The sequence below is a fragment of the Pseudorca crassidens genome, chromosome X (assembly GCF_039906515.1).
Source record: "Pseudorca crassidens isolate mPseCra1 chromosome X, mPseCra1.hap1, whole genome shotgun sequence".
Taxonomy (NCBI): domain Eukaryota; kingdom Metazoa; phylum Chordata; class Mammalia; order Artiodactyla; family Delphinidae; genus Pseudorca; species Pseudorca crassidens.
In genome coordinates this window covers 96,794,890-96,822,322 of record NC_090317.1, presented here as the reverse complement: position 1 = coordinate 96,822,322, position 27,433 = coordinate 96,794,890, and the positions used below count along the sequence as shown (strand labels likewise).

Sequence of the window (27,433 nt, the reverse complement as noted above, 5' to 3'; positions counted from 1 at the left end):
ACTTGTCCCATCTGTCCTATGTTCCCCTTTTCCTGCCTTCTTTTGGATTTATTTTCATACTATTTTTCTCTCCTGTTTTCTTATTAGCTATAATTGTTTTGTTGTTTTAGTGGTTGCTTTAGGGTTTATAGCATACATCTTTAACTTATCAGTCTACCTTCAAGTGATATTATACCATGTCATGTACAGTATGAGAACCTTATAACATTATACTTCCACTTCCTTCCTCCTGACCTTTGTGCTGTCATACATTTTACTTTTACATGTTAAAAAACCCCAAACAGGGCTTCCCTGGTGGCACAGTGGTTGAGAGTCCGCCTGCCGATGCAGGGGCCACGGGTTCGTGCCCCGGTCCGGGAAGATGCCACGGAGCGGCTGGACCCATGAGCCATGGACGCTGAGCCTGCGTATCCGGAGCCTGTGCTCTGCAGCGGGAGAGGCCACAACAGTGAGAGGCCCGCGTACCACAAAACAAACAAACAAACAAAAAACCCAAACACATTGCTATTATTTTTGTTTAGACTTCCATTTATCTTTGAGAGAGATTTAAATGATAAGGATGTCCTTTAACATTTCATATACTGTAAGTCTACTGAATTATTTCAGTTTTGATATGTCTGAAAATGTTTTTATTTTACCTTTATTTTTTGATAGATACCTTTGCTGGGTTTAGAATTCTAACCTGAGAGGTTTTTTTTTCCCTTTCAGTACTTTAAGTCATTGTTCTTCTTCTTCTTCTTTTTTTTTTTTTTGCGGTATGTGGGCCTCTTACTGTTATGGCCTCTCCCGTTGCGGAGCACAGGCTCCAGATGCGCAGGCTCAGTGGCCATGGCTCATGGGCCCAGCCGCTCCGTGGCATGTGGGATCTTCCCGGACTGGGGCACAAATCCACGTCCCCTGCATCAGCAGGCGGACTCTCAACCACTGCGCCACCAGGGAAGCCCCCATTGTTCTTCTTAATTGTACTGTTTCTCATAAGAAATCTGATATCATTCTTATCCTTGTTCCCCTGTATGCAACATTTCTTTTTTATCTCTGTTTTTAAGACCTATTTATCATAGGTTCTAAGCAGTTTGATTATGAGGTACCTTGGTATTGTTTTCCTCATGTTTCTTGTGCTTGGGGTTCATTGTGATTCTTGCATCTGTGGATTTATAGTTTTCATCAAGTTTGGAATGTTTTCAGTCATTATTTCTTCAAATATATTTCCTGTTTCTTCTTCACTGTCTTCTCCTTCATAGACTCCAAGTAACCAAATATTAGGCTGCTTGAAGTTGTCCCATAGCTCAGTAATATTCTTTTCATTTCTTAAAATTCTTTTTCTTTCTGTGTTTTGTTTTGGATAGTTTCTATTGCTATGTCCTTTGAGTTCACTAATCTATTCTTCTGAAATGTTTAATCTGCCATTTATCCCATAGTGCAATTTTTCTGCTAATTCTAATATCTTTGTCAGTTGCATGTCCGTTTTGATTGATTATTCTCCACATTATAGGTCACATTTTCCTGCCTCTTTACATGCTTAGCAATGTTTGATTAGATTGCAGACATTGTGAATTTTATCTTATTGCATGCTAGATTTTTTTTTTTTTTTTTTTTTTTTTGCAGTACGTGGGCCTCTCACTGCTGTGGCCTCTCCTGTTGCGGAGCACAGGCTCTGGACATGCAGGCTCAGTGGCCATGGCTCACGGGTCCAGCTGCTCCATGGCATGTGGGATCTTCCTGGACCGGGGCACAAACCCGTGGCCCCTGCATCGGCAGGCGGACTCTCAACCACTGTGCCACCGGCGAATCCCTAGATTTTTTTCTTGTAAATATTCTTAAGCTTTGTCCTGGGATGTAGTTCAGTTACTTGGAAATAGTTTGATCCTTTGGGTCTTGCTTTCATGATTTGTTAAGGCAGGTCTGGGGCAATTCTCTATCTAGGGCTACTTATTCCTCATTACTGAGGCAAGACCTTCCTAAGCACTCTACTCAATGCCCCTTGAATTGGTTTTTCTAGTCTGGGTGGTGGGAACAGGCAGTGAGTGTTGGGCACTGTTCCCTCTCATCCTTTTGGATGGTCTTTCCTTGGCTCCGGGTAGGTTCCTTTCATAAATGTGCTGATCATTATTCAGATGAATACCTGAGGGGGACCCTCTATAGATCTCTAGGGTTCTCTCTTTGTGCAGCTCTCTCCTCTTCAGTACTCTGTCCTATGAACTTTAGTTCTTTGGTCTTCCCAGGCCCTCAGCTCTGTCTCTTCAGGGAGTCTGCCTGCTCTGCCTCAGTTCCCCCTCACTGTGTTGTGACTTGGAAACTCTCGCATGTCAGTAAGGTGGGGCAATCACAGTGCTCACCTTATTTGCTTACTGTTTCTTAGGAATCACTGTCCTTTGCTGCCTGATGTCCAATGTCTTGAAAACTGTTACTTCATTTTGTGTGTTTAAAATTTGTTTTGGTTGTTTCAGGTGAGAGGGTAAATCTGTTCCTGTTACTCCACCTTGGTTGGAAGTGGAAGCTCTATATACTTAATGCCAGAATACTATTCTATGGAATAGATTACTTTTACTTTCCAATTATTCACCATTATATGAGAAGCTTTCATAAACATATTTTTGTACTAGACTTGGTTGATTCTAAGAGTCACATGGGGACCTTTTAAATAATATTAACTTTATTTATTTATTTTATATTTTATTTATTTATTTTTGGCTACATTGGATCTTTGTTGCTGCACGTGGGCTTTCTCTAGTTGCTGCAAGCGGGGGCTACTCTTCGTTGTGGTGCACGTGCTTCTCATTGAGGTGGCTTCTCTTGTTGTGGAGCATGGGCTCTAGGAGCATGGGCTCTAGGCACACGGGCTTCAGCAGTTGTGGCATGCGGGCTCAGTGGTTGTGGCTCACAGGCTCTAGAGCACAGGCTCAGTAGTTGCGGCACATGGGCTTAGTTGCTCCGTGGCATGTGGGCTCTTCCCAGACCAGGGCTTGAACCCATGTCCCCTGCAGTGGCAGGCAGATTCTTCCCACTGTGCCACAAGGGAAGTCCAATATTGAGTTTTAAACTCACTCTTTGGATTTAGATTCAGGAAGTGTGGAATAGAGCCCAGATCTGTATTTTTAACAAGCTCCCTTGCTGAAAAATGGTCTTAAATTTGAGATGATTAGGAGTAGGGGGACTCTGTCTTATCTTCTTCATTGGGAAATAACATTCTGTTAGAAAGTTCCATGAAAATATTTGAGACGTTATAATCTAGACCCTATCTGAATTTGTACAGTTCTATAAAATATAACTTTGCATGGTTCCTATTTTGTGGTTCTTAGATGTGGTAGGCAAGCAATTTAAAAAACTGGTTTATCAAATGTTTCTAGTCCCACATTCAACTGTATTGTTCAAGTATCATTTCCAACTTGTACATTCAATCAGCATCTATGGTTACCAAGAGAAGGTGTTCCTGGAAAAATGTTGTAAATTAATGTGTAAGTCAAATCTAATTTCAGAAGGGAAATGATAGTATGATGGGGGTTCCATCCTTGAAATTAATAAATTAATGTATTCATTCAACCAATATTACTGTGAACCTGTTATATGGCAGACACTCTGCTAGACACAGTAGTGAATGAGATAGACAGGGTCTCTCATGGCTAGGGAAAGTTCACCTCAAACCAACTGGAGTTAATATTTATTATTTTGTCTACTTCAAACATTTCTCTGCAGAGAGGAATTGATTCATGTTTTCTCTGTTCATAAGTTCCCAAATTCCAGGGAAAGGATTTGGCCCAGTTACTGCTGAACCTACCCCAGCTTGGGGTAAACTCCTGGCTTTCCTTGTTTACATAAGCCTCTCCCCTGTTGTCTAAGCTATTTTAAGTTTGGTCTTTAACACCTGCAACTATGGGAGTACCAATCAAGAGAAATAATTGTAAGTGAGATGTTAAAAATGGGAAAACAAGGGTGTAATGGGAGTATAACACCCTTGGGAGATGGACCCAGCATACATAGTTGGATACATTGTAGAAGGTCCAAAAAGCAAAAGAGATCATACAGGTATATCCTGCACGGTAATATAATGTTTTTAACAGGACAAATAAGCAAGCAAATGAAGCTGTATTAAATGTAATAGAAAACTATATTATTGAAAATATATTTCACATAAAAATAATTTCTGTTTTTATGGCAACCAATTAAAAGAAGAAATACACACCTTCACTAGGATCACAGAAGATGGAGGACAGGAGGGCTTCTTTAAGGAGACTTTTAGGGAAGAGTCAAGGCCATTTTGTGCTTTCTGAAAAATGTAACTCAGGGGTGCAGTTTTACGCTTTTACTCAGTCTATGTTTCTATGTAGTTAACCATACAGAAGATCAAGCAACTGTCATTGGATTGCTTTAGAATATGACTATCACAAGACATTTCTGGGCCTCCTTCTTGTGGTCACTTCCACTTTCCTGTCTGCTCTGATTGGCTGAACATCACCCCTCCTCCTGCTTCTCTGATGCAGCCTTCTCTCCGCTATAGCTCTGTCATAACTGCACCCATTAAACAAACTGTGCTAAAGTGCATATTTACTTGTTTAATGTAGGTATTCCCTGGTGGTCCAATGGTTAAGACTCCACACCTCCAGTGCAGGGGGCACACGTTCGATCGCTGGTCGGGGAACTAAGATCCCGCATGCCCCACAGCGTGGCCCCCACTCCAAAAAAAAAAAAAGTAGGTAGCCTTGTGGAAACTGAGTTCCAGGAAGGGGCCATGTCTTATCTGCCACTACATCATTGGCGTACAGTGATCTGCACATAGTATAGGCACTTAAAAAAATTTGCTAAATGAGTGAATGAATATATAAAATGGGGCTTCCCTGGTGGCGCAGTGGTTGGGAGTCCGCCTGCCGATGCAGGGCACACGGGTTCGTGCCCCGGTCCAGGAGGATCCCACATGCCGCGGAGCGGCTGGTCTCGTGGGCCATGGCCGCTGAGCCTGTGCGTCCGGAGTCTGTGCTCCGCAACGGGAGGGGCCACGGCAGTGAGGGGCCCGCGTAACGCCAAAAATATATATATATAAAATGAATGAGGGGAATATTAGACTTTCAGAGCTGGGTGGGATTTTGGAGATCGTGTAGTCAAGCACACTTTTGGTAATACTTGCTAAGCAAAGTATGATCAAAACGAGGCCCACTGACATGAAGTGATTTGCCCGAGGTACCCAAAAGTTGCTACTGCCCGCACTCCTTTAAGTCAAAGAGTTGCTTGGAGAGCACCAGATTGGTGAGGTGATTTGCATGTCCCCTGTCTGCTGTAAGTCCTGAGATAATATAGTATAACTGGCAAAGAACAGTAAATGAGAATTACAACCCGAATGTCTAGAGTTGAGGGCTTTCTGGAAATTGCAATCATAGGATCACTGCTCTGTAACTCTTCCTATAACTTGGAAAGCAACTGGGCAACTTCCTTAAGTAATTTGTTTTCCTATATCCCAATATCCCTTTTCTATGCTCTGAGGAAAACATATGAATGCATACGTTTGAATGTTTTCCTTTTCCCTAAAGAAATGATTTCTCCTAAAACTTGGGACTTTCCCAATATCCCCTGTCTCAGTAGGCAGCATCATTGTCCATCTGGCTGTGAAAAGCCTAAAGCTTAGGGTCATCCTCAATACTTGCTTCTCCCTCAGTCCCCAATGTCAATCCATTATCAAGGTCTTTTGTTAAATCTGTTCACTTCTTTCCATTTGACATCCATCCCTCTAGTTGAGTTCCATCATCTCTCCCCGTATTACTGTAATAACAGTCTCTTAACTGGTCTCCCTATATCCACTCTTGTCCCCCCCTCTAATCCATTCTCCAGAGTAATTATTTCTAAAATGAAAATCTGATCTTATCTCCCTGCTTGAAACTCTTCAATAGCCTCCCACTGTTTTTAAGACAAAAAACAGAATCAACACTTGTGAGGTCCTGTTCCTGCCGTACACCTTGTTTTCTACAGTCCAGCTGTGGTGCCTTCCTTCCATTTTAAAAACTATGCTAAGAGCCTTTTCACTAGCAGGTTTCTGCATATGCTACTTGGTTTGCCTGGATGGTCTCTACTCTCCCTGCCCCCTCTGTTCAGTTAACATCAAGGAGCCTCTCCTTGATCTTCCCAACCTATGAAGATTCTATGAGAATGAGGCAGGGTTCAGCATCATTCTATTCCAATGCTACACCTAAGTACTGAGAAAACAAATTCACATCAAATAGGTAGACATGAATGGAAGGAATTTTATTTTAGCAATGGCACTCAATTCTTTGAATGTCTTCCGAATTAGTCTTCCTCTAATTTTGTTGAAGGCAAAAGATCTGGAAACCACTAGACTTGTAAAAGGAATTTTAGACGTTCACTTTTTCAACACCAATTCCAATATTTCAAACTGTACCTTTCTTTGCTGCCCCAGAGGTTTTTACACTCTAGACTAATATATCAGGTCTGTCCTTTTTTGTTGTTGTTGAAGAGCAACTGTGAAAGGAGAGGTGGGAAGGAAAGCCAACATACCTTAGGCATGGTGTCAGGCAGAATAATTTTAGGTGGGGGTGGAGGGGTATGGTGGTGGCTTATTTAGGATCTGGAAACTGGTTTCTTTAAAACTATCCATGCCCTCCTTTCCTCCCCACCTCCTAGTAGTATAGGTGGAAGGTAGCTGCTATAACTCATGCTGGGATTTTATGAGAACACAGAAAACTTTCTTTTCCTACTTACCATTGGTTCATCTGTGTTCTTTTGGAACTGGACCAGGCGAACTCTGGTCACGTTCTCCATATCCATGTCTCCATTTGCGCTTTCTGGAGAATCACCATTTAAATAGGGAGAAGTGGGAGGAGGTGTAACCCTCAATGCTTCATCACTGTAAACTTCATGTGCCACTACGTCGTGAGTCTGAAGTAAGGCCTGATATTTTACAAAGGAAATAAAATATTAATAATAGAACTATTCCAGCAGAAGTCTATTATATAAACATATATAAAATTATTCTTTGCCTCTCAAAGGTATCTCTCATCTAAAGAGAACTCAAAGCACATTACACCTAGATATAGCCATGCCATAATTTCTTTGTGATAAATGATCATGATAGATGGATTTTTAAAAATGAAGGAACAAATGAAAGAATGAGTGAGCTAATCAATGAATGGATGTGTTTGTTGACTATCTGGGTAAGAGGTGTTTGATGCTATGAAAAAGTGCCCAACTAGCTTGTTCAATTAAAGTCTGACATAATGCAATTTCAAATAATTTAGCAGAAAGAATCATTTGTACATAGAGCTGGCAAATTTGTGCTGGGGCTTAAAATGGAAACAAATTTAAAAAGAAACAGTGCAATAATTGGTGCATTGAGCAAACAAACGTCTTTCATCAATGGTATTAACAATAACTCTGCTATATAACGCAAAGGGTAATTTATAACATACATCTCAGTAAAAGAAATAAAAACACACACAAATGTACCTGAAGAAATGTAATTTCCCAAAATATCACATGATATGGAGCTTAAAATCTAAACCTATTTAATGTTTTTGTTCATTTCTACTTTTTGGAGCACTTGAATAAATAAAAAGTAAGTTGACAGTTATTATTATGACTTCTTTTTGCAAAGCCCATTAACAAAGAAAAAGTGATTTCTTTGTATTGAGATCTCCATATGTCATCTTGGTGAAACTGGGTAATAAATATCCCTTGTTTCCCTAAAAGAGGCTATTCTTCCATTTACTGTATATTTTCTGCCATCATAAGAAAGTTTTTAATAAGCATGAATATTTGAACATTTCTACTTCAAAGAGAATTTTAGTATCAGTATCAGTATCAGTATCAGTATCAGTATGTTTGGTGCTTTATGCATTATATTTTCTTATAGTTACAGTACTAACTATAAATTCAGTTTTATTTTAATCTGTGATCTGTCTGGTAATGAAATATCTAGAGATAATGAAACATAATTAAAATCACCTTAAAAGTATAGCTTGTAGCATCTCAAATTAAGTTATTTAATTAAAAGATTTACCAAAGTCATGACTTAGCTATTTTAGGTACTTTAAAGGTACGCATACGACGCAAAAATAAGGTAACAATGTGGTAAAATCATAAAGAAGTGATGTTGATCAGACATATCAGAGCATATGCTTGGAGTAATATACCCGTTTTTTTTAAAAGCATCTTTATTGGAGTATAGTTGCTTTACAATGTTTTGAATTTGTAATGGAAATGCCAGATGTTTCCAAGATCTCAGAGGGCTGGTCTAAACTGGGGTCTAGATGAGGGGCACTGAAGGGCACTAAGCAGCACAGCTTGAAAGCAGGGCTCCACAATGGTCCTGGGGACCTTGGCTTCCTGACCAGTGCCCTGACTACACCCTGCACTAGTACCCCAGGCCAAAGTGGTGGTGGTTATGGTATGTGGGGAAATCCCTCTTTTTCCTGTTTAACTGTAGCCACTTAAGAGACTAAGATTTAGGGCAGAAAGTAAAAATCAATAATAGACAAACTGAAAAACTTCATCTGTTAAAATTAGGTTCATTGTATTAATTATAGATGTGTCTTCTATAAACAGTGAATTTTAAAACAATTTTAAAAAAAACATGCTTTGTATGACTGGAGGATATATACCCAGGTAAACAGAGAACCAAGCTTCATTAGGATAATGCCAGTTACATGGGGTGGAGAAAGTGTTTGTACTGCTTTTTGCAAATGATTTCTATCCATCCTTTTAAATTATATAAGCAAACACTTGTATTTAATGTATTATTTATAAGGAAGGATAAGCCCACAATCACAAAAATAATACCAAAATTGAACTTTAAGAGAAAAATCCTTAAATTTTATCACCAAATGAGGTCATACTTGATATTAACCGCTATTTGCCACTGGAAAAGACTGCTACCACAAAATGAAACTTAATCCAATGCATATGCAAACAGAAAAAAAGGGGTCACTTACAGATTGTTAAAAAAAAGGCCATTAAAAGAGTATGCCAAATAAAAAATAAGGAAATCAGAGTTTGAATATTTTTCTTCAAGTATGTCATGAGGTATGATTCAGCAATTGTTACTAAGCTGAAACAGCTATTATTTTTAATTATATAAGAAGAATCATTACATATTACATATGGAAGTAATAGGAAATACTTCCATATGTATGTAAAAAGGACGTGGACAAGACAACTAAGAACTTCAGACCAAAGTGGGAAAAATTCATTTAAAATTTATAGGAAAGGGACTTCCCTGGTGGTGTAGTGGTTGAGAATCCACCTGCCAAGGTCGGGGACAAGGGTTCGATTCCTGGTCCGGGAGGATCCCACATGCCACGGAGCAACTAAGCCCGTGCGCCACAACTACTGAGCCTGAGCTCTAGAGCCTGCACCCCACAACTACTGAGCCTGCGTGCTACAGCTACTGAAGCCCATGTGCCTAGAGCCCGTGCTTTGCAACAAGAGAAGCCACTGCAGTGAGAAGCCCTTGCACCGCAACGAAGAGTAGCCCCCGCTTGCCGCAACTAGAGAAAGCCCGTGCGCAGCAACGAAGACACAATGCAGCCAAAAAAACAAAAACCAAAAAATAAAATTTATAGGAAAAAATACGAATTTTAGGTTTGAAAGTGGTTCCTCTGGCTTCTGAATTACAATTACAAGTCATAAAATTAATCACTTAATAATGAAGCTTTCATATCAACCTAAGGCGATTTTTAACCATCTTGTTATTTGGGAAAGTAGGATACAAATTTGCTTTTAAAAATAGGATCTAGAACAGAAAATTTTAAAGGAAAAAGTTAAAGCACTGACATTCTATTCTGTTTATATTGTCTTTACCCTTAATGTTTTATATTTTACAACTGCAATAAGCAAAGGATCTGTTCTTTTTTTAAAAATAAGTCTTTCAAATGGAGTAACTGAAGGATAGTGTAATAATATTTTTTATCATGACCTCTAGAGTACACATTAAAAAAATTAAATCTACACTGTTTTACTCTTAATTACTGTAAATATTTATAAGTATCTGTATTTTTAAGTATAAGGTAATCCAATATTAAATCCTCATTTTAATGATCAGAAAGCAAAGAAAAAGATAATTGAAGAAATAAGTATAAAATTATAAATATGCTAAGAATAACTCCCAAACCTTGGTATAATAAAAATTATAAGCATTAAAATATTTTCCTTTAGCTATTAATATTTCTTTAAAAATACCAGATTTTGAAACCATGATCTTTCTTTAAAAATTTTTTTTTTTTTTTTACTGGAGTATAATTGCTTTCCAATGTTGTATTAGTTTCTGCTGTACAGTGAAGTGAATCAGCTATATGTATACATATATCCCCTCCCTCTTGGACCTCCCTCCCCACCAATCCCACCCATCTAGGTCGTCACAGAGCATGGAGCTGAACTTCCTGGGCTTTATAGCATGTTCCCACTAGCTATCTATTTTACGCATGGTAGTGTATATATGTCAATCCTAATCTCCCAATTCATCTCACCCTCTCCTTCCCCCACTGTGTCCACATGATCTTAAAATGCTTATAAGATAGAAACCTCCAGCATTTAAAAGTTTAACACAGTATATATAGCTTGGAATTATATTTGCCACATGGGACATTATCCAAACATATGCTTATTTGGGAATGACCAATGAGTTCAAATTAAGTTTGTAGGAAAATTGATACTCATTACAAGTCAACCCACATTTAAGAGCACAGGCTTTGGAGCCAGTAAGATCTGGGTTTTGAACCTCAATGAGGCCACTTACTAGGTGGGTGACCTAAAGCAAGCCTCTTTGCCTTTCTAAGGTGTGGTTTCCTCTCTGAACTGTAAAATGGAGTTAATCACATCACTTCACATCCCAGCCATCAGCAAGTCCTGTCATGTCTAACCATCTCTAAAGTAGAATCCCAATTTGCTCATTTTCCACCAGCCCCGTCCTTCTTCAAGCCTCTACCACCTCACAACAGCCTCCTAATTGGTCTCCCTTTTTAAACTCTTAACCCCACTATAGTCCATTCTCTACACAACAACCCCAGCAATCTCTAAAGCACAGTTCTAACAATATTTTCCTGCTTGCAATCACTCAGTGTCATCCTACTGCAATCAGGAGAAAATCCAGACTCCTTACCATGGTCTGGAAGGCCCTATGTGGTCTGGCCTCTGCCACCCTCTCCAGCTCTTCTTGTACCACCCTCTCCCTTGTTTACTGTATCCCAGCCACAATGGCCTTACTTCTGTACTTTGACCCTACAAAACTCTTTCCTGCCTCTGGGCCTTTGCATTTGCTCTTCCCCATGCTTGGACATTCAGAAAGTTTGTTCTTTCATATAACAAGTCTCAGCCCACATGTTGGCTCCTCAGAGGGGCTTTCCCCTGACTATCTGAAGTAGCTTCCACTTTACTATCATCTCTGCCCCATTATCCTTTTGTTTTTCATAGTTATTATCACTATATGAAGTTATACTGTTTGTTTTACTTGCTCACTGTCTGTCTCTAGCTCACCTATCCACGTCCCACCTAGAATGGAAGTTCGTTTGTCCTATTCACCACTATCCTTAGTGCCCAGCACAGTGCCTGGCATATAGTAGGCATTTACATATTTGATGAGTAAATGAAAATGTCTTTTAAGTACCTAGCTGGGTGTTCAGAAATTACAAGAACTATTTATTATTTCTGAAAATGTTTACTAATAGCAGTGCACATATTAATTTCTCTCTGATGTCAGAAAAGCAAAATAAACCAAGGCTTTGAAGGTAGGTAAGTTGTGAGAGATGGGGCTGTCTGAGCTTTAATGGTTTTGAAAAAAACCTTAACCTTAAAAAAAGGATTTTATTTGGGTGTATATTAATTTATTTAGCTTACTTCAAATCTGAAAGATCTATTGGTATCAAATGGTCCTACATCATTCTCAGAATTGAGCTGAGGTTACTTATCAGTTTATAGACAGACATGTCTGTCCAAAACATACAGGCTTCTATCTACGGAAAACACACTGCACAGAACAGTCAGTTGAGGTGGGGCTAACCTACCTGCAAACGGGCAAGTTCCTAATCTACTCAGTGTTTTACTGAGAACTTACTATGTGCCCTACACATGACAGATACTATGGAGTAACTAATAATATTCATTAGCTAACATTTATTAGGCATCAAGCATATATCAGGCACTGTGCTAAGCACAGCAGATGTATCATCTACTTAATTCTTTTTTTTTTTAACATCTTTATTGGGGTATAATTGCTTTACAATGGTGTGTTAGTTTCTGCTTTATAACAAAGTGAATCAGTTATACATATACATATGTTCCCATATGTCTTCCCTCTTGCGTCTCCCTCCCTTCCACCCTCCCTATCATCTACTTAATTCTTATTCCAACTCCATGAGGCTGGCAAACAGCATCTTTACAACTATGACACAAAGTAAACAACAACAAAAAGTTTTAGTGCATCTGGTATTATCTGGCATTGTAATCTTAACCATCTGATATTATACGGCTAAAAGCACATTTGATGAAGATAGCTGTATTTCATAAGGATTAGTAAAAACTTCTTTTGAAAGTGAGGTTTTATTTCTATGGAAGTTTAATTGTTACTTACCATGAAATGAGGTTGTGTTAAAATACGCTTTAGTTCCTTTGCATCGTTATTCTCAGGGTAACATGAAATTTCTTCCAATACCTAAAAAATAAGCAAGATATTCAATAGTATAATGAGGATGCTAGATTTAGAAAATATAGAATTCTTTTAAATTAAAAATTATGAATGGATTTGTATGGCAGGCAAAATAATTATTTTGGGAAAAAATTCATCATTTTATTCAAAGGTTATTAATATATAAAACAGCTACATTTGTGGTAATAAAAAATAAAACAAATTGCTGTAATAGTCTCTGCCTTCATTACCCAACTATAACTCAAAAGATTATTGAAAAATACAAAACAAAATGACAAGTCTGTAGTACATATTTATTACAGGTATAAGTAACTTAATTAAACTTAATGGGAAAATAATCTCTGCAAATCTTTTTCCAAACTCACCATCAAGATGAATCTGTAATAAAAGTTGGTAACAGCTTTCTTTCATATTAACAAGACTGTCAATTCCTTTCAGAAAGATTAAAATGACAAAGGCTCAAATAAAAACAATTTAAAGAAGAGAAAACACTTGAGTACTTTTCCTTGTAGCCTGAGAGAATCAATGTGATTCTCCACACTCATCTCCTCACATTCACCACATCTCGGCAATGGTTCCTAGAATTAATTGCCAGGGAACCCAAGAGAATAATTTAAAAATAAGACACACAATCAAAAACTTTTCTCTTTTCACTCACATTTTCTTCACGAATTAGTTGTTAACATTTTCTCTATATAGGTTTAAACGGTTGTTTTCAAATGAAATTGTTCTTCAAAAGTTATCCCTTACCACTAGGATGGAGTTTACCCATTTAAAATTTGATTATGTGACATGAGCCCAGGGGAAGGCTTCTGTTCCTTTTCAGAGTAAACATACTACTACAGTTCCAAGTGTACATAGTTGGACTCAGAGTGGTTATACACATTGCTCTCAATCCTAAAAATTGAGCCAATCGAGGATTGCTTCAGCAGGATTGGATGTCAGGGGTACGCAAGTCATGTACCGAGTAGGAATCTCTTGACTTGCCTTTGAGAATCTTAATTCTGGCCAGGAAGGAATGTTTTGAGGTCACTTAGCCTAAGGCTTAGATCTCAGCCAGTGCTACTCAACCACCTCCTCAGAGAAGAACAAACAAACAAACAAAAACTATAAGGTTTCCTTCTTATCTAAATGTACTCCTGTAAAATAACTATACCCCAATTAGAAAAATGTACTCTTAACAAGTGCTGGTTATGCTGTTAATTCATATTGTTTAATGATGATAAGCCAATTCTCCTTTGGTGTATTTTCTGCTTTGAGTTTCTAAACCAGTGAAACAAAAGATGAAACAATATACTCTCTCTGGTCCCCTGCTACTCTCACAGCCTATGATTTTAAACACTGAGGTGTGGTCTCTAATGCAGACAGAACCTCTCCTGACTGCTGCCCTGACCAGGTGGGCAGGCCTAGCGGCTTCCACAACCTTGGACTTGGTTCCCAGTGAATATATATTTTCCAGTACAGGTCTTGTGTTTAAAATCTGATAGGGAAGGAATTATGTCTTTCATATTCTTTCACTTAGTAATTTTACTTTATAAAATATTTTTCTGGGCTTCGCTGGTGGCTCAGTGGTTAAGAATCCATCTGCCAATGCAGGGAACACAGGTTCGAGCCCTGGGCCAGGAAGACACCACATGCCGTGAAGCAACTAAGCTCGTGCGCTACAACTACTGAGCCTGCACTCTAGAGCCTGCGAGCCACAACTACTGAAGCCTGCGAGCCACAACTACTGAAGCCCACAAGCCACAACTACTGAAGCTCATCTGCCTACAGCCCATGCTCCGCAACAAGAGAAGCCACTGCAATGAGAAGCCCGCGCACTGCAACGAAGAGTAGCCCCCGCTCACCGCAACTAGAGAAAGCCCGCACAGCAACGAAGACCCAACACAGCCAAAAATAAATAAATGAATAAATAAATAAATAAATAAAAATAAAATATCTTTTCAAAGGAAAATATTTATTTGTATAAAGACTTTTATGATATCAAAAAGTGATAAAAAAAACCCACTAGGTATCTAACAGTGGAGGCATTTATAATTCATTATAATTTAGTAACAGCAGAGAAAAATTATGCCATCATGAGAACTTATTTACGAAGACCTAGCAGAAACATGGAAAAATGCTTATTATATTAGGTTAGGTTAAAAGAAAGATGTATTTTGATTGTAACACATAAAAATTTATATGTAAATGGATAGTGATTAGAAAAGGATATGCAAAAATGAAAATTACTGTGTTAGGGTGATGGGATTATAGATGACTTTTTACTTTCCAAACTTTCTGCAGTGTGATGTTTCTATAATAAAAAAGTTAAAATTTTGTGAAAGATGTACACTAACCAGTAATTTATAAAAATGACTTCTCTCTGAACTTAGTTGTTATAAACATTCAATTAACTTTCAAAAATTACCACCTTAAAAAAGCAACTCAAACTTTCATAGCATGTCGATTTCCACCAAGAGTGGTAAAATAACTTTTTCTTTTTTTTAAAAAAGAGAAGTAAAATTGTTCAAGTTTACATACCAGAACTAGAAATCTAGGCAATGTTGCTGCCGAGATTTTTTTTTCTTTTCTGTATGTAAATGCTCAGTGATAAACTTAGAAATACTAAATCTGAGTATAATGGTCTAACTGTGACTTCAGGGAAGCTGCCTCTTACTGTGCAGCAGAAACGTTTTCATACCAAATATGACACCCAAATACATTGACAAAATATATATCGCTTACCTCTTTGGCTCTCTGTACTGCATCACTCGGAGGATTCCTGATTTGCGGTGAAGATTTTGTGTTAATTTTGTCATATAGCTAAATGCAAAGGAGAAAATCCAATCAACATTCATAATTCTTTGATAAATTCAGAGCTTCATATTTATTATTTCACTAAACAATATTTTCCCCTTAAAGAGGCAGGCTGATGATTTTAGTGGGATCTTCTTGTTAATGTCTTATTCATTCAAATGAAACTTGTTGGGATGAGTGCTATGCGTATCTTTTTAAAAATCATCAATATTTCAGTAATCACAGAATTTTTTCCCTCTGATAGAAGCAACATTTAATAAGATGAATACAGAGTAAAATGAAAGAATGCTTTCTGGCCAAGACACATCTGAAGGAATTTTCACAGCAATCTAAATCTTGGGAGAGGGTAAACCCAATTCCTTCTAGGAAGGAATGCTCTCACGAAAGGTTTATACTTGTTTTACTAGGGCTGTTCATTAATAGTATCAGTGCTGGCATCCTTCAGCAAGAAATCAAGGACATAAACCTTTTTCCTTTTTAATTTGTAAATTCACAGAGTACGAGAAGCTGAAAAGAGTCTATACTTTAAAAACTCCACAAATCTAAATGATCCAAAATTTAACTTTCTGAAGAAAATTCTTTAGAGAAAAATCTCTGTAGTGTAGAAGTGCAATTAAAGTATTAATTTCTACTTCAGACAAAACATCTCATTCAGCAGTCTGCTTTGAAAAGTGAAAAGTTTAAAATGGTCTTGGCTAGCCAGCCACTTCTATTTCCTAACTTCTCTAAAATAGGTGGGGGGTTTTGGGGGTTGGTTTTGGTTCTGTTCTTTTTTCCTTCCCTACTATGCACAGCAGTGCTAGTGGAGAGGTCACATACCATAATATCCTTCAGATTACAGTTACACTTGTTTATACTGATGCAGAATAAAGCTTTACGACTTGTAAATGTTTGGGCCACACCATACATAAAAATTCCTAGTGATTAATAGGCAGACAAATAAATAAATAAAGCCTAATGATAGCAATGTGAAGATAGAGCAGTGACCATTTTAAAATGGCAGCATTAAGAAAGTACTACTAAATTAGAGGTTAAATAAATAGTATAAGTAGGCTAGTAAAATTCGCTCTATTTAAAATATTATATTAACACTTAGGGAACTAGTGATATGTGGCTTGTTTATAAAAGTTTGCTCGAATCCCTGTAGAATACACATGGGCAGTCTCCATCCTCTGAATGACTTCCATCTCTAAAGATTGTAAATTTTGACATTTGGAACCACCGAATATATTTTTCCATAGAAATAATGGTATATGCAGTGTAGGTTCCCAGACTAGTCTATAGAGATAAATGAAATACTGTACACATGCAATAAAAAGTAGGAGGGGGAAAAACCCAACCCCCCAAAAGTAAGGAATCATAAGTTAAAAAAACACAATTAAAATACCTAACACTTAAAAAATAGATATAGCCATCACCTGACATGTCATAATATTAATAATCAAACAAAATAAAAAACCTACATGGATAATTAAAAAGATTTTTAAAACTCTGAAATGCTGTTTGGGAAAAAGAAAGCAAATTTAATTTGAGGCTTTACAAGTTGACGGCACTATCATTTATAATGTCTTTATAATGCCTAATTTCACCACAAAAAGTTTTGCCTTTTTCTTGAACAAGGACTATTACTAATGCTACTTTCAAAATTTTCAACCATGATTAGGATTAGCTTCTATTTAAACATTTAATAAATGCACATTAGTTTTAACTCACAAAGCAACAAAAATTCCAAGCTCCCAGAATTGCTCTCACTCTATTACTAGAGACCTTTTATTTTTGGCTTGGTCTTATGATGCCAAGTACGGTTCCCTAGGTCTTATATCAGTGTGGTTTCTTGAGGACTTGTAGCAGAATCAGCTGGAGTAGTTACTTAAATGTACAGATTTCTGGGCCCCACTGCAGATCTACTGAATCAGAATTTGAAATGGGGATCCAGAAATCTGTGCTTTAATAAACTCCTTAGATATTTGTAAATCTTATGCCCAGTACCAACTTTTGAGAATAGTTGTAGTAGTACAAATACTAACAACAATGATAATTGTTACTTTTATTGAGCACTTAGTGGATGCTAGTTACTAGTCAGAGTTCTTAATATATATTCCCTCATTTAACCTCAGACAACCTTGTAATGTTGATATCCCTACTACTCCCACTTTACAGATGAGGAAACTAAGGCAGGGAGTAGCAAAGTGAGAACTAACGTTCTAGCTTTACAACAACTTCACAGGTGGCATGCAGATAAGGCCCTGATCCAAGGCAAGTGCTCAGACCAAATTTCCCTCTGCTCCTTTGGTTTTGCCCCGATCCAACTAATCACACATTCACCCAAAGTTCAGTGGAACTAGTGGTGGGATGAGGGGGAGGTGAGATGCTTAATATGAAAGGCAGATACAGTAGGAAGGAATTAAATGAAGGGACCTTCTACTTGAGGTGGGGACACTGGGCTCTGCCCCTCCAACTCCTAGGAAAGTGCAGGACTGGAGCGGTCAAGGCAGGCATTGGATGGAGTGGATGGTGTCCATGTGGTTAAGAATAGATGGTGAATTTCAACTGCCTGCTCATTAACCAAAAGAGTAATTAAGAACTGAGGCAGGAAGGGACAGGGAAGGGGCTTACTTTCACCATCAGTGGGAAGAAGTGACCCCTTGTTGACCCATATATCCATCTAATATTTACTGAGGTCCTACCATGTACTAGGCAGTGGGTTCTATTCACTGGGGTTATGGAGAGGAAAAAGATGATAGTTGCTATGCTCAAAGAAGTCACAAATTCCAAAGACATGTATAACCAAAGGCCCAGGAACATATGCCAGCTTGATCCCCCTGAGGACCTGAGAGTACTTTGGTCCCCAGCAATATCAACTAGGAAATATCTCAGTGAGCAGTCCCAAGTTGGGGACTATCTGGATGTGTATGCATGACATGCCAACCTTCATTCCCCTGCCCCCTATTTCTGTGACTCTATCTTTGCCTTAGGGATTCAAAATATTTTAGGGATACCCATAACAAATACAAACTGTTTGAGAGATATGGCAAAGTATGTAAATAAAAAGTCATCAACAGAGGAAATTTTGAATGCAATGTAACGTTTAATTGTTTTAAAACAGTCGTCAGGAGTATGCAGCTTTTCAACTTCTCATTCTTATGGGTCATCTTCATATTCTATGCTGCCTAGGAGATGCTATTCAGGACTCAAAGTTCAAATTCAGGTGGAGTTTTCCCAAGGTCTGGAGGCAAGTGAGAGGTGGTTGAGTTTTGAGAACAAAGGAAGGCTGCAGTTTCTCCTCCTTTACCACCGTTTATTGCCCGTCCCCCTTCTATCATATACAAAGAATTATTAGAATGATGTGACTTTGGGACTTGGCCTGCTGTCTTGGACTTTCAGCTAAAGCCCAGAGCTAAGGCCAATAGGAAGTAAGTGGTCTGCTAGGAAGCTGCCAGACCATCCTTCCAGGGCTTGCTGAAAGGTAGCTAAAATGGTCCTTCCATGCTCACCCTAGCACCCCATTCTGCCTATAGTGACAGATGCTTGGAATCTGTAGAAGCTAAAGGACTGAGGCAAGGAAGCATTTGATTTTCCCTTCTCCTTCCTGTTGGGGAGGAAAGGAAAGGGAGTTGCTTCTTCCCTCATGCAAAGTGAAGGATGGTAGATGCTCCAAAAGACCCATGTACACAAAGCAGAGGTGCCAGCAAGGAGAGCTCACTGTCTCATGCTCTGCAGGGATGCTTGCTGAGTTGCAGCAATTTACAAGGTCCATCTTGGTGCACCCAGAAGAGCGCTGTGTGAGAGTCTTCGGAGTGGCTTGACATGTGGCATTTGGGGTCTCAAGTGAAAAGAGCCTCTTTCCTGGTTGATGGCAGGGTGGGAGGCCAACAGCAGGGCAGCCCACACTTGGAGTGTATTTTATGGCAAGACTGTGTGTTTTCCATGAGTCAAGGAGCTGCCTCAGAATGTAAGCTGGCTGGAGCCATCTTGGCGGAACCCTGACCAAGAGGGTTGTCTGCACAGAGCAAGGGGACCCAGGAGTGGCCGTGGGGTCACAGCTGAAGGCAGGAGCTGAGAGTGCTGCTGAGGCCAGCTGCAGAGTACATGATGATGCAGGAGCAACCCAGGACAGAGACAACATCTGGATACCTGCCACACCCCGGGCATTAACAGCACTGGGCACTGGCTGCCTGAGGGACACGAGTACAGAACATGCTGTTTAAGTGGTTCTTTCTCTTTTCCATGATCAGACTCTTGAGTCCTTTGACATTCAGTAACGGCACGTAGCATGAGGCTGAGTACATAGTAGATGTTTAATAAATGTTTCTTAAAAAAAATGAGTATTTAAATGGTGCACAGGAACTGTAAATAGATATATTTTTTAAAAATCAGAGTAATATAAAAATAAACAGAGTAGGAATACTTATTTTACCTTGTTTCTTTAGGAACCAGGTTTCACAGTATCTTCTGTCCTGCTTGCACAGTTAAAAACTTTCCCTCAAAATTAATAAATACAGTTTGACCACATTTAATTCTTTTTTCCCCTATGTTTCAAGTCTGACTTCAAAAAATTTTCAAGGTAAAAGAGATCTTAGATATCAACATGATTCAATTCCTCCACTTTAAGAAGGAGAGAGCTGATGACCAGTGACATGAAGGGATGCACTCGGGGTCCTGCAGCCAGAGTAGGAGGGACTAGACTGGCTTCCTGATACGTGCTGTCCTTTCTCTCATACCAGAGTACCTTGGCTTGTATTAGAATTCAGTAACATGGTCTCATGCCAGGGATACACCTTCAGCAAATATTCGGGAAAAGAACTGTAGAAAATGCCATTTATAGGCTGTAGGGAAAAAAACTAACTAAATGTGATTTAAAAAAAAAATAAATGAATTTATTTATTTTTGGCTGCGTTGGGCCTCCATTGCTGTGCATGGGCTTTTCTCTAGTTGTGGCAAGCAGGGGCTACTCCGTTGCGGTGTGCGGGCTTCTCACTGCAGTGGCTTCTCTGGTTGCGGAGCATGGGCTCTAGGCACGCGGGCTGCAGTAGCTGTGGCTCGTGGGCTCAGTGATTGTGGCTCGTGGGCTCTAGAGTGCAGGCTCAGTAGTTGTGGCACGTGGGCTTAGTTGCTCCGTGGCATGTGGGATCTTCCCGGACCAGGGCTCGAACCCGTGTCCCCTGCATTGGCAGGCAGATTCTAAACCACTGTGCCACCAGGGAAGTCCTTAAATGTGATTTGAAAGACATTAGGCAATCAACTACAAGCCTTGCCCTATTAAAGAATGTTAGAATCCTAATCCTTGCCTGGCTAGATGATAAACATTTCAGGCTTTGTGGGCCATATGGACTCTGTCACAGCCACTCAACCTTGCTATGTATGTGAAGGCAGCCATTAATAGTCCATAAATGAATGGGCATGGCTGGGTTCCAATAAAACTTTATTTACAAAAGCAAGTAGCTGGCTGGATTTGACCTGACAGCTGTAGTTGCCAACACTTGCTCTAGAAGCTCAAATTCAAGGCGAACTGAAATGACAAAATATATTTCCGCTTGTTGTTTGCTTTCCTGCCATCTGAAGATTTCAAGTGTATTTGTAAAGCTGAGGTGTAGAGGGTGAGGTAGAGGGAGGGAAGACTGTTAATAAATCATTCCTGGAGAGAAAACAAGAATGACTGTATTACTGTTTGTTTTCTCTTTCTAATGAAATTATAGTTACCCAAGTTCAGCACTTTTTATTAAAACACACACACACACACACACACACACACACACACACACACACACACGAGCCCAAGGCAAAACGAGGAAATGTGAACAGCTGCAAGGGGAACAGACTCTTTCACGCTGTCTCACTCACAGACAGGCCTGCTCACTGCCAGTCTCTGGCGCTGGGTCAGATATGACTCCACACGGCTACATGGACATGCTTAATCTTTCTGTCTTAAGGAGTAGAAAAGCACAGTTCTGTTAAAAGGCCACATTCTATATTTGGGATGGGTTGTTTTAAATAAAGCAGAATAAAGTTGGTGGTAATATTAAACTGAACTCTCCTGAGATTGTACTTTTAAACATAAGTTAACAAGTTAATGTCATTTTTTATTTACATTCAAAACACTAAATCAAGTTTCTTTTTTTTTTTTTACCATACTCCATCGTACCTCACTTTCTTCTGATTTTTATCCTCAAATAGAAATCTTTGTTTTGCTCATAGTTTATATGCAGCACTTAGCAATATCAACATTTAAAACGGAGTAGTTGGTGGAGAACCTATAAAATTACTATCACTGGGTTATGTGTCCCACTAACTTCCTAGCACAGAGAAAACCAAATCTAAGGACCAGAATGTACTTAGTTGAGAAAGATTATAACTTTTGCAACTAGGCTACAGACATGAGCCAAATAATGAATGGGTTTGTACAGTTGCTGGGAACACAGAAGTATATTAACAACCATCATCTTACCACCTAAATCAAAGATACCAAAGAAGCTCCCTGCTGGAAAAGAATTAAAGTTTTCAAGAGTCAAATATTTAGCTGCGGGCTTCCATTGGTGGCGCAGAGTCCGCCTGCCGATGCAGGGGACGCGGGTTCGTGCCCCGGTCCAGGAAGATCCCACGTGCCGCGGGGCGGCTGGGCCCGTGAGCCATGGCCGCTGGGCCTGCGCGTCCGGAGCCTGTGCTCCGCAATGGGAGAGACCACAACGGTGAGAGGCCCACGTACCGCAAAAAAAAAAAAAATATATATATATTTACTGCTAGAGAGACTGCTTAAACTCTATCTAAAATAAGTTGATGGATTCTGGGAGTTTTGTGACATTTGTAATGTTAGGTGCTCATTACATAAAAATTTAGCTGCAAAGTATGTAATGAAATGTGTCTGTGATCCTAGTAAAAGATAATAACAGTGTTCACAAGTTTATATTGCACAACAATAATGGGAATTGAAATGACTTGCTCTGTAAACACAGACTATCGTATTAAGAATTTCCTTACAGTTGCTGTGAAGAAGCTGGGTGATTAGGAACAAAGTTCCAGTATCACATCTTTTCAGTGAACCCAGCAGATCAGCTATTGATGTCCAACAGTATTTTAAAAAATACATTTGAAATCTGGAAAAATGTTAGGGAAAGGTGATTTAATACTAAAATATAAGGAACTGATATTCAACTACTGCACTGGAGCCAGTTTTCTGAAGCCACAGATCAGAGAAAATCTTTTGAGATCTAAAAATCTATCTTTCCTGCTCAAGCTTATATATAAACTTACTGTCTTTAGGGTAAAAATATAGAAATGCCCTTTCAACAATCTTTAGTGTCATTAAACATGACATAGTCACAAAATGAAAAGACAACCTACTGAATGGGATAAAATATTTGCAAATGATATGACTGATAAGGGGCTAATATCCAACATTTATAAATAGCTCACACAATTCAACAGCAAAAGCAAGCAAACAAACAAACAAAAACACAACTCAATTAAAAAATGGGCAGAAGAACTGAATAGACATTTCATTTTTCCAAAGAGGGAATGCAGACGACCAACGGCACACGAAAAGATACTCAGAATCACTAATCATCAGGGAAATGCAAATAAGAACCACAATGAGGTATCACCTCACACCTGTCAGAATGGCTGTCATCAAAAAGATAAGAAATAACAAGTGTTGGCGAGGATGTGGAGAAAAGGGAACCCTCATATACCGTTGGTGGGGATGTAAATTGGTGCAGCCACTGTGGAAAACAGTATGGAGGTTTCTCAAAAAACTAAAAATAACAACTACCATATGACATGACCCAACAATTCCATTCCTGGGTATATATCTAAAAGAAACAAAAACACTCATTGGAAAAGCTACATGCACCCCAATATTCATAGCAGCAACATGGATGGAAATGGAGGGCATTATGCTAAGTGAAATAAGTCAGAGAAAGACAAATACTGTATGATATCACTTATAGGTGGAATCTAAAAAATAAAACAGGGGCTTCCCAGGTGGCGCAGTGGTTATGAATCCACCTGCAAATGCAGGGGACACGGGTTCAAGCCCTGGTCTGGGAAGATCCCACATGATGCGGAGCAACTAAGCCCGTGTGCCACAACTACTGAGCCTGCGCTCTAGAGCCCGTGCTCCGCAACGAGAGAAGCCACAGCAGTGAGAAGTCCACGCACCGCAATGAAAAGTAGACCCCACTCGCCGCAACTAGAGAAAGCCCGCAGGCAGCAACAAAGACCCGACGCAGCCAAACATAAATAAATAAATAAATAAATAAATAAAAATAAAATAAAAAGTAAAACAAACTAGTGAATATAACAAAAAAGAAATAGACACACAGAGATAGAGGAGAAACTGGTGATTACCAGTGGGGAGAGGGAAGGGGGAGAGGGGCAATATAGGGGAAGATGATTAAGAGGTACAAATAAGCTATAAGGACATATTGTACAACACAGGGAATATAGGCAGTACTTTATAATAACTATGGAGTATAACCTTTAAGAATTGTGAATCACTAATTGTATACCTATAACATATAATATTATATGGCAACTATACTTCAATTAAAAAAAATGACATACTCCAAACTTGGAAAAGAGCAGTATATTTAACAGTGGTTTAAAGACTGTGTGATGGGAAACATTAAGTGTGAAAAAAACACACTACAAAATTTAAAATGGCATTTTTAAATATTTAAGGAACTATAATTAAACTTTGAGAAGAACTTATATAACCTGTCCAATCTTACAAATCTAAGAACTATTATGCACCACTGGGATATTATGATTTAGAAAAAGAAATTAAATCACCTAGGGCATCATTCTCTTACAGGATAAAAAATGCCTATTCTATCAGCGCTAAAAATTGTTTTGCCTAAAAATTTATATTCTGTAAAATTTCTAAAAATCAATTCAATTAAAATAATTGAAGAAAGCACTCAAACATTAGTCACGCAGATGACTCTCCATCTGAATGGAGATAATGTACTCCATTCATTTGAAGAGTGTACTTTCATTATTTGTACATTATCCTTTACAATTTGTACTATGTGCTAACTTTCCCTCTAAAAGTTCAGAAAACATGGAAATAGCTAAATTTTATAAATCTTAAACTAAATTTGTTTCTCACCTAAAAAAGAAGTATATCAAATTCACAAATCTAGTGATGATAATAAAGTAGCAGGAGTCTCAACTTGGAATTTAGATTTTTCCTAGAGAAAGGTTCAGGGCTGCTACCAATACTATGGCCCAGTTCATACTGGGTAACGCGAGTTAGAAATGGATATCCGATGGACTGTATACTGTACTTAGTGGCCAATAAGAATGTTTCTGGAAGCCGTTCGGTTAGACGTCCCAGGAAAGCATTAACCTAAGAGTATAGCAGTGAAATGCTAGCTTAGATCAAGTTTTAGAAAATCATGATGGGGTATATATCCTTTCAAGTCTTAAGAAGGGGCTCAGCTGGCCTAGTAATATACTACTCTACCTAAATCCATTACAAAAGTTTTCTTCTGACGGAATAGGAAATTAAAAATCAGTATATCTGGGCCATTTTAAGATTTCCTGAAAGGGTTGCAAAATATGTTGGATCTTGACAGCAAAAGTAACCCTAAGGAGGCCCTTGTTTGGTTTAGGTTTTACTTCTCTGTGTACAGAGCTGCTTTTGTTTCAATCCCATTAGAACATAGCTCTTACAGGGATTTATTTTTGAATCCAAGAAATTAAGACCTGCTTGACCTCCCAGTTCAATCTAAGAAGACTGTCGGTGGCCTAACAACATAGGCCACTGTGCTGGATTTCTGGTCAGTTGGCAGCTCTTTCTGAGAAACTTAAACACTGGCCTCAGATGACCTGGCTTGACTGTTCTCTAGGCCTTTTTCAGTTGGCAAATAACTCTAAAATGAAGCCTTGTAAGAAACAAATCATAATGCCTATTCTTGAGCAAGCAAAAGAAAGCATGAGGAAAAACAACCAGTTAGATGATACAGGCAGGCTTTATTTTGCTTTAAATTAAATCTTATGAAATAGGGCACATTTGAATACTAGATCTAAGAGTTTTCCCAAGTGTGAGAAATTTCATTGTGATATAAATTTCTTTTCCATTTAAAAAAAACCACTAAAAATTTTAAAGTGTTAAAACCTCATTTCCTAAGGTGATCTTCTGAAGCATCTACATTAATAGTTAAATAATATTTACAGTAAATGAATATCCTATTATTAATTTGCCACTTTAAAAGAAAACATTTACATTAGGTGTGTCATATGATATGCAGTTACTGAGGCAATTCAATAAGTTTTGACTTAGGGTATGAATTATTTTGTATAAACAAACAGCAAGCATTTGTACAAGTAGCTGTAGCAAAGCTACAAGCATCTGTACAAGTAGCAAAAATGAATTTCTGTTGTGGAAAGTTAAAAGAGAACAAAAGACAGTTTGGCAGAAGTGGTTTTATGAAATAATGTTTGAAGGACCACAAAGAGAAGAAAGCAACTATGTTCTTGGATGTGAATGCTGCAAGCCAACCCCATCGAACACTCTTCAACTGAGCATATCACATTCCTTTCTGGGGGGAACCCCCCCTTTCCTTGAGAATAGCATGAAGAAGAATCAGAGCTTGCTGCACTTGGAAGGCTTTTCGAACATTCCTCTGCCTTCCGGTAAAGTTGACTATGGTGCTATAAAAAGAGAAGGGCACTCAGTGGGAAACACTGGTACTGGGAACAAGCTGATTCTTGGTATTTTAGAGGAAACTCCAATCACTGTTTTAAGAAGTAATTCACCTGAACAAATAAGGGAATGAGAGGGACTGCTGTAGTTAATAATAGTTTCAGTGAAAATCACACATTCCTTTCACAAAGATGTATATCATAGGAGACCAGATAGAGCAACTGCCTGGGGATGAAACTAAGGCTGAATTCCCTACTACTGGATAGTTTTATTTGGAGAATTTGGCTTTTCCTAGTATATAACTGTCTACCATAAAACACTGATATTGGATGAATGGATAAACAAAATGTGGTACATAAATAAGATGGATTATTTTTCAGTCTTTAAAAGGAAGGAAATCCTGATACATACTACAACATGGATGAACCTCTGAGGACATTACGTTAGGTGAAATAAGCTAGTCACAAAAGAACAAATAAGGTATGATCCCACTTATACGAGGAACCTACAGTTGTCAAATTCCTTGAGACAGAAAGTAGAATGGTGGCTGCCAGGGGCTAAGGAGAGGAGGAAATGGTGAGTTGCTGTTTAGTGGGTGCAGTTTCAGTTGGGGAAGCTGAAAAAAGTTCTGGAGATGGATAGTGGTGATGGTAGCACAACAACGTGAATGTACTTAATTCCACCAAATGGTACACTTAAAAATGCTTAAAGTGGTATATTTTATGTTATGTATATTTTACCACAGTAAAGAGACCAAAAAAGTGGAAATTATGTCACATAAAATCTGCCACGAAGGTGTGAATTTGGGGAAGTGACTATGCATTTGAATATAGAAGAAATGAACTAAAAGAATAAACTAAAACATGTTGCTTTGAGAAGATGCCCCCTCCCTTACTGAAAAATACGTACAATTATGTAATTCATAATGTTTTTTTAAAAAAAAAGACAATTTGGACTTCTTTCACAAGTCACAACCACACATTGGTTAATAAAACAGTTCTTGGGAGAGAAAAACAAATTTAGCATTTTAAAGTCAATGAACTTTAAAATGCTATATTTTAAAGGTAAATTCTTAGCAATAAAGCTAAATGTTGAGATGGGGAAATCAGTGTAATGATGCTGTGAAATCTACTGGGATGATCCCTTCAGTGGGCTTTGGGCACTGCAGAGAGTAGGCAGCTTGGCTTTGCCAGATTGGTGTTAGGACACGGGGACAATGCCAGGAGACACTGGAAACTGCTGTCATAGTGTCATACAAATGATATTTTGGGATGATCCACAGTATACTATAACCCATAGCACATGGAAGGAACTTCCAACAGTGCTTTACCTTAAAATAATGCAAAAAGGGT

General features: G+C 38.5%; 1 protein-coding gene across 12 annotated transcripts in view; it reads right to left on the bottom strand.

Moving 5' to 3' along the window:
• Nucleotides 1-27,433, bottom strand: part of CASK (calcium/calmodulin dependent serine protein kinase) — a 387,942-nt gene that overhangs the window by 53,452 nt on the left and 307,057 nt on the right. For all 12 annotated transcript variants that reach the window (XM_067723825.1, XM_067723826.1, XM_067723824.1 and 9 more), the window contains 3 exons: nucleotides 15,365-15,442; nucleotides 12,563-12,643; nucleotides 6,703-6,891 (listed from right to left, as the gene is read on the bottom strand). In XM_067723825.1, the coding sequence (XP_067579926.1) occupies nucleotides 6,703-6,891; nucleotides 12,563-12,643; nucleotides 15,365-15,442 (348 nt within the window). The remainder of the gene's footprint in view (nucleotides 1-6,702; nucleotides 6,892-12,562; nucleotides 12,644-15,364; nucleotides 15,443-27,433) is intronic.